The sequence below is a fragment of the Sphaerodactylus townsendi genome, unplaced genomic scaffold, assembly GCF_021028975.2.
Source record: "Sphaerodactylus townsendi isolate TG3544 unplaced genomic scaffold, MPM_Stown_v2.3 scaffold_619, whole genome shotgun sequence".
In the NCBI taxonomy this organism is placed as follows: domain Eukaryota; kingdom Metazoa; phylum Chordata; class Lepidosauria; order Squamata; family Sphaerodactylidae; genus Sphaerodactylus; species Sphaerodactylus townsendi.
Genome location: NW_025950824.1, coordinates 1 through 12,814, shown reverse-complemented (window position 1 = coordinate 12,814; position 12,814 = coordinate 1). Strand labels below are relative to the sequence as shown.

At 40.8% G+C, this 12,814-nt stretch overlaps 1 protein-coding gene across 1 annotated transcript; it reads left to right on the top strand.

The window, feature by feature from the left end:
- Nucleotides 1-373: 373 nt before the first annotated feature.
- LOC125425504 (protein 4.1-like) lies at nt 374-12,426 on the top strand (the record flags this gene model as incomplete). Its single annotated transcript, XM_048483098.1, has 6 exons — nt 374-535; nt 5,871-5,913; nt 7,166-7,241; nt 8,778-8,996; nt 10,308-10,395; nt 12,237-12,426. Coding segments are annotated over 6 exons (762 nt in total), but the record flags the coding sequence as incomplete, so codon positions are not given.
- Between the last annotated feature and the right edge of the window lie 388 nt (nt 12,427-12,814).

Genomic DNA, 12,814 nt, shown 5'->3' with positions numbered 1-12,814 from the left:
TCAAGACTTCATTTGGAAGAGTGTAGAATCAAACAAAAGTGGAAAGGCCATTTGATGTCTGGTGATGGCCTTCTGACTAGTCTGAAAACAAGCATGGTGTAGTAGCTAAATGCACTAGACTCTAATTTGGAGAACGGGGTTCTACTCGCATTGGTTTATGAAGAGCATCTACCTACTAGAAGCCAAGAGCGTTAATACCAGGCTCATCTTACTTTTTTTTAAATTAAGGCAGGACAATCCTAATGAAAGTAAGTGTAAAAGTGGTTGGTATTCATTTTCTTTCATTGACATAGGCCTTCTGAAGGTTGAATGGGCTGTGATTTCATTGGCCAAGATTTGAATGGGAGCCCCTTAAATACATGATTATATAAAGTTCAGTAGAAAAGGCAGAAGTGACCTTGCAGTATCATATATTTGTGTTTGTGTGCAGAAACATGCCAAAGGGCAGGATCTGCTTAAGAAAGTATGTGATCACCTCAACCTTTTGGAAGAAGACTATTTTGGTCTGGCTGTATGGGATACCCCAACTTCTAAGGTAAGAAGAACAATTCAAAAAAGTGGGGATTGTCCTCAGAGGTTAACTCTTTCTATTGTAAAAAGTATGTTCCTTCCAAAGGAATAAATAATTCCGCTTTACTTAATTGTTCCCCAATGCTTTGATATAAAGAACACCTTTAAGAATGGAAAAAAATTTGATCTGAGATATGTTACATCTAAAGAAAGGGACTGATAAGTTTTTGCATCCAGGTAATGCATATGCTTACTAAGGCACTGTTTCGGTAATTTCTTCTGCCCTTCTGGCCCCTGAAATTAAATAGTCCTTGAACAAGCCATGTTTATTGAACTAAGACCTCATTGCCACTCAGGTGTAAAACTCTTGTTAAATCTGCAGTCTTCTACAAAAACACAATAGATTCTGATGGACCCCATTTCTCTGCTTTTCTGCAAAATATGTGTTACTGCTTCTCCAGTATATTATCACACCTTCATAGGGGATCCCTCAAAGTAATTTCATATAGCATAAATATTCTAGATATAGTTCTGTTCCCCAAACCTTCACATTCATACTAATTTTCCCAAATACTAGCCCCTCTTTCTACTGCTAAATCTGATTAAATGTTGAGATCTTAGGTGTAATTGAATTTTTTTAATATTAAGAAGCATTTACCTGAACATAGTTTTTATTTCAAAAACAGAGGGAGAGTCCCAGAATCTGGGAATTTGCTGAATCTAGAAAGGTGCTAGAAAGATTATAGAAAACCCATGCCCAAAAGTAGTTTTCAAAGTAGTCTGATATCATGGATAGTATCTCCTTTAAGTTGAGTGATTTCTGTTATTCCATGGGGGGTGAATTGAGGAAGAACATTAAAAACACATGGTTTGCAAAAAAAAAACCACTGGAAGCTTTTGGCCAATCTGGTTAGCTTGGACTGTCCCCTCCCTCTGGGTGTTTAAATGCAAATGAAGCAGTAAAGGTGAGACTGTTATAAAGAATGTAATAACTCCAGATCTGGTTAACTGAACTGTGTTAAGCATTAGTTAGTCACGTCATACTTACAATGACCATATGAACTAATGACCTCCAAAATGTCCTGTTGTTAACAGCTTCGCTCAGACCTTGCAAGCTGAGAGCCATGGCTTCCTTTATTGAGTCAGTCTATCTCCGGTTGGATCTTGCTCTTTTTCTTTTCCTATCATAATTGTCTTGTCCAGGGATTCTTATAATATGAGCAAACTACAATGGCTTCAGTTCAGTCATTTTAGCTTCTAGGGAGAGTTCAGGCTTGATTTGATCTAGAACCCACTTATTTATCTTTTTGGCAGTCCATGATATTCATAAAACTCTCCCTCAGCACCACATTTATTTGTAAATACATTTGTAATTAGGTTGAACTTCAATAAGGTTGAATATTCTAGCATTATAGCATGATACACAGCATATAGATTGGCAAGGGAAGGCTCATTAAAGTGAACAGAAGCAGTCACAGTCAGCTGTAATGTGATAAATGCAGTGATTCCCTGAATTCTGATAATGCGTAATAAAGATGAAAGGTCTTATCTTCATTTCCTCCATGCCCATTTTCTGTCTCAGAAAACATGCATCTATTATAGTCCCTCTGTAAATCACTTGATTGTGAACAATTGCCTCAGTGTGCACTTAATCAATTTCTGGAATAGATCGTGCACATGAGAACCTGTGAAAATATCTATCTTTATTTTTGTTGCAATCATAAATCAGCCAAAGCTGACACACAGACAGAAAATATAATGGGTTCTAAGTTCCCTTCTGGATCCTTTTCAGTGATGAAGGAGGCAGCATTTTGAACAAGTATTTGGGAGAGAAGAAGGGAATTGATGTTCAAGAAATGCAAGCCCTGTGTGGTGCATGCCCTCTAAACCAATTACCTCCCCTTCACCGATGAAAGGATCTCTAAAGGGGAGGGGAAATAGAATTCACTCTTAGGAAGCGCACCAGGGAATATGTGTATTGCATGACCCTTTGATGTATTTGTTGAGAACTCAATTTCACCCTCTTGCTTTTATGGTATCTTTCAGCAGCATATATATAGAACTTTTTTCATGACCTTTTGGCTCTGGGCATGTATGTCAAAGTGCAATCTGATCTACTAGATTCCTTCTCCTCATCCTTTACAGCCAACTGGCCCAGACATTCCGCAGTTGCACAAAAGGAACACATAAATGCAACTTGCTGCCTGGTCTGGTATATATCTATAAACCCTTAATGACAAAATTAAAACAACAACAGTAAGATAAACATCAACAATGGCAACACCAGTGTGATAAATACGATCTCCAATACAATTATGACCGTTTACTAATAACAGAGCACAAAAATTTAGCCAACGGTTCTAATACTCCTGCAGATCCACAATCCAACATGGTTACCACAATTGATAAATCAGTATAATCAATGGGGGTTCTTAGCCACGGGTCTAGATATTTATTTCTAGCTAAGCTATGTAATGGGCAATATAATATCACATGTTGGATCGATTCTTCATAGGCTGAGCTACAGGGACAAAGTCTTTTGTTAAAGGGCATTTTCTGTCTGGACTGGTAATTGCAGTGGTTTAAGCTTGGATTCCAGGCTGCTGTTTATCTGCATATAAAGGGCACCTAGCATAAGCAGAGACTGTTTTGTCCCTTTCCGCATTTGACATTTTTTTCACAACTGTATGGAGCTCAGGAGGCATATGTGAATCTGTGAACCTGTAGGGTAGCTAAAGTTTAAGGAATGGTGACTGACTCACGGTCGGCCAGTGAGCTCACTGGAGATTTGAATCTGGCTTTTCCCAATCGTAAGCCAATATTCTGACCCACATGCCACACTGGCTTTAAATCAAAATAACTCTGTAAGAAGATAATCATATTGCGGTTTATTGCTGCCATTGCGTAATGGTTAATGCACACATGCGTGTGTACAACACTGACCCGGACAGCCCAGGCTAGCTTGAGCTCATGAGATACTGGAAGCTAAGCAGGGCCAGCTCTAATTAATACTTGGAGAAGAGACCACCAAAGAAGTTGAGGGTTGCTGTGCTGGGGCAGGCAATGCCAAACCATGACCTCTCTTTCCTTCAAAACCCCATTGAGTTGTAACTACCACCTGTACACAAATGTGTAAATGGCAGCCATTAGTAGAGTGATATGGGGGCATTCTAATGATTGCTGACATTTTTGTTTATGCTCAATAAGCATGTTTATACCTAAACAATAAGCATGTTTATATATGTAATTCTGTTCAGTCTAAGTATGCATAATATACAACAAATACAGCAGGCATAGACAAGTACCCGAAGGAAAGATACTTCTCCACACTGAACAGCCACAGAGCTAAAGTTAATTATCTGTTAAACACTGGATTTTTTGTAGTACCTCATGCTTGCCTGAAAGAGAGAGTGGTTTTCCTGTGATTCATGACTCAGAATGGGGATAAAAGTATCAATTACTCAGACTTATTATCTTTCAGATTAGGCATACAGGATGGGTTTTATGAATGCGTGATTGCATTCCAAGCCAGTAAGGCTGCATTTGGGATGGTCTGTTTCATTGTGGAATGCCAACAGTTGCAACATCAGCATTTGTTGTTGTTGTTTTTTTTTGTTAAAAAAAAAGCTTTGCCTGCAAAATTATAGATTTGGCAGCCGTTAATGTAGATGCCTTTGTATCTAGCTGCATGAATTTTGTAACATTAGATCAGTCAATTAGAATGGTGGTGGGAGGCATACTTCTAAAGCATTGCGTATTAAACCTAACTGTGGATATGCGAACAACCAAGTAGAATGAAATGTCTGGTAGGCTAAGAAAGATGAGCTTAAGGAGCTCAGTAGGTTAAGTCAGCTATTTGTTCACCTTGGTAGACCTGGATTTCAAATCCTGCTTAGGTCACGTGAAACTGAAGCCAGTAACCTCATTGTAGTCCCTGTTGGGTTGATACTGTACACACTGGTACTGAAACTACTTCCGGTTTGTCAAAACATGTAATTACCAGTTTTGTGTAACTATGGTGCCCAGGAAAAGTACTCTCGTACATAATATTTGTTTTCCATGATTCCCCTACATATTAAGAATAGATGAATTAATTGTAGGCAGAAGAAATAGGATAAAAACTGATAGCACCTGAACAGATTGAAGAAGTGAGATTTTTGTTTATATCTTCCAATTGTGTTTCATAAGACTGTGATTAGTAAGTATGAACGGGTGAATTAGACTATTCCCAGAATCAAGTATGTGGCAGAAATAAGGGAAATGTAAAGAATTTCTTTTAGGAGATGATACTGTGTTTTAAAAGGTGGTGTACAAGGTCCAGCCTTAATGATAGCTTGTGGCTCCAGTCCAGCATGACCAGCCATGCATGGGGTTCTACTTGTCAGTCTTGGAATGGCAAACTGTGTAAATGCACCAGGAACTTTTTCTGCATTCAAACTCTGGCAGAAGAAAACCATAATTCCAGCTGTCTTTCCACGGAGGCTTGCTTAGCAACCTCTTAACTGGGTCCCCTTTTGAAGTAAAGATGTTTTTATTTTATCAAAACTTTGGTTTTATTATTTTAAATTGCTGCTTTTAATCCTTGTAAAGAAGTGATTTACGTTTCTTTCTGAATTCTGTCAGCCTGGTCCAATATAGATTTACAAAGAAATCATATTGTGGGGAGGGCACCCCTGCTGGCAAGTTGCCCCTCAGCTCCACAGCAGCATTCCTGGGGGAGGAGCTGGCATTAATTGGCTTCCACCCCAGCCCGTGTGGGCAAATACACTGGGCCTGGGGCTTGGACTTATGCCTCCCTTTAGGGTGGCATAGTTCTATTTAGGCTTTTAGAGTTTTCTGGTGGCAGATGTTGTTTTTTTTTTTAATTCTGCCTCCACATTGTCTCCGGCCACCATGGGCTGTGGTTTGGACTGCTCAACATGCCTAACTCACTGAAATCAGTTGGTTTCAGTATTCACTCTTCCTGCTTCCATGTGATGAGCAAAAAAGTATTTTAAAACTCATTGCTACAAGTTCTGTCAACATCCAAAATAAATGTGCATGCAGTTTGTTTCTATTGGATTGTAAACAAGGTAAGAGAAATGTAGCTGGGTCTGAAGTGAAATCATACGTGTTCATACACAGCTAAACACATTGATCAAAACCTAAAAAGGCCTGATCTTGATTAATCATTAATGCTGTTTGATTTGAATTTATTTACATGTAGTGAACTTGCTAGCGCTGTGCTACTGCATGCTATAGTACCCTGATTGGTTAACACTTTTGTTGCTAGCTAATTCAACGGCAGTGCATTTTTCATATGATATTCTTTGTAATCCGCATCAGATTCTGTATTAATAAATGCTGCTGTTTTCTTGCAGACATGGTTGGATGCTGCCAAAGAGATTAAAAAACAGGTTCACGGTAAGTAGCTTCAGTCCACTGACTTGACCATATAGCCTTGACATGCAGTTGTGAGAAGTGCTCCAAATCAATGGAGTTTTGGCATTTTGATGGAAGGAATCAATATAAATTCAGCCAGTTTTTTCCTCTGTAAAACTGTTTCTTCAGTATAGTTGGGAATTGTAGAAATCGTGGCTTATTTTTAACACAAACTTTTTCTTTTTAGAATATAGTAATGTATTATAAGTGTAAGACAAGCTGTAGGGACTTTTTCTCCTTTTTGATTAGGGTGATAGACTTGAACACAATTATAGTGCACAGAGAAAACCAACAAACACCTCCAGGTTATCTGTCTCTTAGTACAGATGGCAGTGAACAAACTTTTTTGCCAGACATCATTACATTTCTGGCATCAGATAGTGATGCAGACAGCTGGCATCTGTGGCTCAGTTTAGGACCATGTTTAAGAAGAAAATTGTTCTGGGTTTTGTATAGTTTGGATCGAATTATATTGCTGAGGTCATAACAATGTCATGACATGAAGGGAGGTTGAGGCCGTATCGCTGCCAATCAATTTCTGTTTTTCTTTGCTGCTGAGGAAGACACAAAAGCACAAAGTGGGATTAAATGATAATCCTAGGCCATAAAGCAGACCTCTTGGTTCACCCAGCCTGGTATTTATTTTGTGAACTGCTCTCTGTTAAGGCCAGTTTTGATTCCTCCTACTTGAGATCCTTTAACTGTGGATCTCTATGACATTCTGCACCCAAAGCACAAGCTCTGCTCCTGCACCCCAAGTATTGCAGTTAATATCTTTAACTAAATAGTGCTTCAAATTCTTGTGTTGAAAATCAGGCTTGTGTTATTGCTTAATATTTTGAAGTGTTTAATTCTCAACATCATTGGTGAAGAATAAGCATACCTGATGCCCTGTCCTTAGGCCAATCAATAGAAAACCAAATTCAGATGCTTGCAAAATTAAATACAGGGACTGAAAATAATGGGGAAGAACCATAATTGGATAGCATGCTGTGTAGGTTATGGAGTCTTAGATTAGAGTGAGAGTGGAACTGTCTTATCTAAAACACGATCTTTACTTTGTGGCAAACTCATTTGCTTTGGTTTTTATTTTTCTTTATCAAAGGGGTAGGAGTGAAAATGCAATATATATGACACCTAGTGATTTTTGTGGTTCTGTTTCATGTTGCTTGAAAGCAGTATTGATTGTGAGCTTTCACATAACAGTCTTCTAATTTTCCGTTTCTAATTGCAGGAGGCCCATGGGATTTCACTTTCAATGTTAAATTTTATCCTCCAGATCCAGCACAGCTGACAGAGGATATAACGAGGTTTGTGACATTATTAGGGGAACATTGCTTGATCAGTCGGCAATCAAATAGTAGTTGTGTTCAGGAAAGGCAATGAGAGGCAGAGTAGAAACTTGACAAACAAATAATAACTGAAAGTGCAAGATGCAACTGCCGCTTAAGCACACCAGCCACTTAAGCACACAAGCCAGACACAGTTTTTAAATTGTGTTTCTTCAGTGCTGGATCTTGAGTTTGTTGGCCCATTTGGGCCCAGTAGTTTCGCATGAAATTACAAAAGAAGACCTGTAATATCTCATAGGTGAAAGGAAATCTGACTACCCCATTCTTCTTCCCTGTTTCTTCCTTTCATGTTCACGGCCACCTTTCCCTAATTGCCTCCTCTCCCTCACCGGCAGTCATTGTGTTCTCCTCTTCTTCCTTGTTTTGGTTTCCAGTGGCAACCCACAATGCCAGATTTTTTTTGGGGTGGTGGTTAGAAGCATTCAATAATTGTCTTTTATAATTTAGATTTTTCTGTAAAAGTGAAGTTTGCAGAGCCTTACACGGTAGTGATGATCAGGGCTGTTACTTGGGTTTCACTGTCTACAGGAGTCAGCCCTTGACTAGTAGATACAGTGATGGTTGAATTGTTTCACTGACTTTTTAGAATGATTAGATCATTTTGCAATTCCAACCAGAGAATGTAGTGGTTAAGAGCAGGCGGATTCTAATTTGGAGAACTGGGTTTGGTTCCCTACTTCTCCAAAAGAATGGCAGACTCTAAACTGGTGAACCAGGTTTGTTTCTCCCTCCTCCGTTTGAAGCCTGCTATGTGACCTTGGGCCAGTCACACTTCTCTCAGAACACTCTCAGCCCCACCTACTTCACAAGATGTGTGCTGCAGGCATTTGTCAGCTATGGCATGATCAGACAGTCCAAGGTTGAGGTCAGGCAGTCCAGAGGTCAGAACAGTTCAGGTCTCCAGACAGGCAGGCAGGCAGGCAGGCAGGCAGGCTGAGAACTAGAGTTCAGAAAAGCCAGCAGGGAGCCAGGTGTGTGGAACCTCACAGCGAGGCACATTCGTTGCACCCAGACGGACTAGAGCTCCTTTCAAAGCGTAAATAGGCTGTCAGCTGGGAAGGGAGTGAATCCCTGCAAGGTGTCAGATTCAAGCTTCTTGTAATAATGTGAGGCTATCCTGGCACTTTTCCTTTACAAAGCCCACTCAAGGCTCTGTTTCTGCCTCCTCCTGTTTCTGCAGCTGGTTCATTAATCAACTCCTCTGGGGCTGCTCTCTCAGCTGTGAGGCATCTGCCTTGGCTGCGGGGGGCGGGGGGCGGGGATGGGCTTGTAGCTGGCTCTGCCAAGAGCCAACTCCTGACTGTATGTCTGGTTCCTCTTGTCCCTGGGGGCTGGCTCATGACAAGGTGTCTGTCGTGGGGAGAAGAAAGGGAAGAGTTTGTAAGCTGCTCTGAGACTCCTTACAGGAGAGAAAAGCAGTGTACAAATCCAACCTCCTCCTCCTCTTCATCGTCGTCTTCTACCTTAACAATTCTTCCTTTCTTTCCTTTGCAGGTATTACTTGTGTCTCCAGCTGAGGAAAGACATAGTCACTAGCCGCCTTCCTTGCTCCTTCGCAACACTGGCTCTGCTGGGTTCTTACACAGTCCAGTCTGAGTTGGGAGACTATGATCCAGATTTGCATAGCGCAGAATATGTCAGTGAATTTAAGCTTGCCCCAAACCAGACAAAGGAACTGGAAGATAAGGTCATGGAACTACACAAAACGTACAGGTAAATATGATAGTGATCAATTAAAATCAGTTCCTTATTATTTCAGTTGAAATAAAATCCGTATTGGGGCTAGGAATGTGTATGTCCCATGTGCAGGAATACAAAATTCCAACCTCCATTATATGTGGCTCCTAAAAATACGTGCGTAACAATTGGCACCTGGATTGCTGCAGAGATCAAGAAACATGTCTTGCTGTTAAGTTGGTGGGGAGGGACTCCCTCACCCCTGCTAAAACCAACTGTGTCTGAAGACAGTTGAGATGTGATGGTCCATTGTACAGTTTCTGGCCATATGCATAATACTTTGCCTTCAGATATAATGGTCATGCATGTTCCTTCTTTGAGATTGTTTCTGTCTAGGAAACATTTCACATCTTTAGCATCCTTTTATTGTTCTTAAGAATTCTCCATTCTGAATCATCAAAGCTGTTGGTAGTACATTCTCAGCCAGGCTTGAGTTATTTATTGGCAAAAAATGACATGGGCTTTCCTCACTGGGTGTAATTCAAAATGGCTTCAAAGCATTTTGATCCCTTGCAATATTGAAAGATGAAAAAATGTTTCATAACAGTAGCTCTTATACTTGCCAAGAAAAGCAGCAAAACTTGGTATTTAGAAATGCTGATCTCCATGTTAAAGCGTGATTCAATTCTAAATAGACCATATGGCTGGAAGAGGAGTTTCATACAGTTAGAAATGTTTGGAATAACTGGTGTACACACATGGGCTCTTCTGGTCTGTTTTGAAAACACACCAGGGTAGGAAAATGGTAACATTAAATATAGATAGCAAAATATCTGCTAAGATGGAGCTCCACAGTACAGTCCTGTAACATAGAAAGAAATCCCCTGGTAAGGAAGCTTGTATTGTGTGTTCGCTGAGCTTGCACATACATATCAAGCTCTGTATTCATTTTAATTATCTTGTTAATTTACCCTGCTGCAACAGGAGTTGCTTGTGATGAGCAACTCCACATGGCCTTGCCTTTTTATTTTCAGTTTCAGTTACTGCTCTGGTCAAACTTGTTTTCTGGAAGCAGTGAATATGTTTTTCCCCCTTTGGAGGCATGAGCATTGGCTATATTATTCTACCTGTGTAAGTTTGCATTCTTGCAAGCTAAACCTCTTCTGGAGCGTCATAGCAAATCAACATTTAAAAGGCAGGGTATAATTTTTTAAAAATAATTGCATTGTTAAGAAGTAACAATGAAGGGGTGCAAAGAAAATTTGGTTTATGAGTTTATCATGGCTGTTTCTTTTGTTAAATGCCTGTATAATAGTTCAGTGTAACCTTTGAACTGTACTTCTGCAGATCAATGACTCCAGCTCAAGCCGATTTGGAATTTCTTGAGAATGCCAAAAAGTTATCAATGTATGGGGTTGACCTTCACCAAGCCAAGGTAGGGGGGGGGGATTGATTGGGGGGGGGGGGCAGGGGGGTTGGGATCCACATTGCTTAACTTGTGTTTTTGCTGTTCTGTGTTATCAATGTATGGGGTTGGTTTAATACTGGTGTTTTCACCCTTGAGTAAAATAAACCTTTATGATAAACAAAGCCATAACTTTATGAGTAAGTAGGATTCCATTTTTGCAGGGTTGCAAGAGAGGGAGACGTTCTCATCCAAGGAGTCACATGTTGGTGATAAGATCTGTGGAGTTGTTGCTTTGCCCCTCATGTATGACAGTATTATTGTACTGTGATGCATAAGGTTGATTTACAGTGCAATCCTGAGGGAGAGTAGTTGCACTGCAGGCAGCAAGCGGAAAGCGACACTCCTCCTTCCCCTGTGAAAGTGGCCCGCGCGGCTCAATGCAGTGTGCCACTGATTTTGCTGGTTGAAGTCTGCATTGGCAAATGTGGGTGTTCCCAAACCAAAATGACAGGAAGTCAACTAAAGCTGTCCCTGCCCTGAGAACACCTCCTTTGGCGCTGTTGCAGGCTCCTACACCGGAGCAGCACTGGTGTCATGGCTGTGCCAGTGCCCTGTGTTGCATTGTCACACTGCAACTCTGTGCCAGCATAAATGCCTCTTATGCTGGTGCATAAGGGTCATGCTGCCTCCTGAACAGTTTCAGCCACCCCCTCTCCCCAGATAGATCTGTTACTGTCCAAGTATGTGACTTTGTCCACACACCCTCAGTTCCTGTATTGTGGGGTTGAAGGGAAAACCTTTGATCCCATAACTGATTCTGAACCTTAACCTCTGTGATAAGAGCTTGATTCAAGGCTTTCCAGTGTAGGAACTGAACAGAGGTCATATTCAGACAGTCACTTTTTTGTTTTCTTACACAAAGGCGGGGGGGGGGGGAGGAGTAAGGACAGTGTGTGGTCATGACAAAAAGGGGGACTTGTGCCCGCATTTGTCATGGCCTCTCAAAATGACTGCAGTGATCTCACTGGAAGTGGAAAACCAGAGGAGCGAAAAGTAATGTTGTTGCTGGGTAATCCTCTCCGGGTTCCTGATCTCTTTAAAAAATCATGGTTTGTGAGTTAACTCACTTACTCAGGGGAAAAGTCACTATTCAGTGCAAAAAAAAAAAAATCTCTGCCAGCATTCCCAATAAGCGATGTTGCTCATTACCTTTTAGTTATGGTTATTTAATTGGGACAATGGTTGTCATTGGTTGTATCGGGCTCCACAGAGGTCTCATCTGTATGAGGAGGCCATGCTTGGCAGGCCATGCACCCCAAAGTCATTGCTATAAAGAGAAGAGGTATTTCTGAGGTAGAAACGCTTAGAAAGTAAGTAGTTTCTGCCTTAGCCTCGTAGCATTTTGTTTTTTTTCCTTGCAAGTCATCCTGTAATCCTTGTCCCTGCTAGAATCCAGCACTGATTTCTTTCTCAGTGAAGATATTCCTTTTCTGGTAGTGAAATTACATTAGCTGTAGCATCTTCTAGTTGAACTTGTGCAAAGGAACAGGTGATCCAGAGTCAGTGTTTTCTGTTGTTGACCTGATTTGGAAAAGTACAATATACATTCTTAAAATGCATTCTTGCCACTTTGAAGAAGACCGTGTTGAGACATCAAGCAGCCAGTGTAAAAAGAAAGGAGAATTTTCAGCACGTGACAAGTGCTATGACTGGCATGGTAAAAATTGAGTAACAAGCAAGCGACTTTTGAATTTGGAGAACTCAGACAAAGACAACGGAGAGCGAGTGATTTTGATTGAAACCTGTTGGAATGTGGTTCTGTAAACACACATAAAATGTGCGTCAACCTCTGTTAACAATTTTTGCAGGACTTGGAAGGAGTGGATATCACTTTGGGAGTCTGTTCCAGTGGCCTTCTTGTCTATAAAGATAAACTGAGAATCAATCGCTTCCCTTGGCCCAAAGTACTGAAGATTTCTTACAAGCGCAGCAGCTTTTTTATTAAAATCCGACCTGGAGAGGTAGGCTGTGGAGTCAAATGATACTCAACTCCAACTTTCTTATGAATATTCTTCTAGCTCTATAAAACATTGACCAAACCAGAGGTCCCCAGCCTTTGGTTATCTTTGGAATTCTCACAAAGAGTGGTGGGTTCAAATGACAAAACTGAGGTCATGCATACTGTAATAGTAACTCTTCAGCATTTCTGGCAGAAGCTGTATCTGACAGGATGCCTTTTAAAATGAACATACTTGTTCATATATACAGTTTGTCGTCAGTTATACAGGGAAGATCCTTGTGCTTTGGTGGCAGCTGATGTCAAAGCAACTTTTAAAAAGTCTATACAGCCAATCAGGCCTTCAATGGCTAATCCAGGGGTCTGTAGCCTGCGGCTCTCCAGATGTTCATGGACTACAATTCCCATCAGCCCCTGCCAGCATGGCCA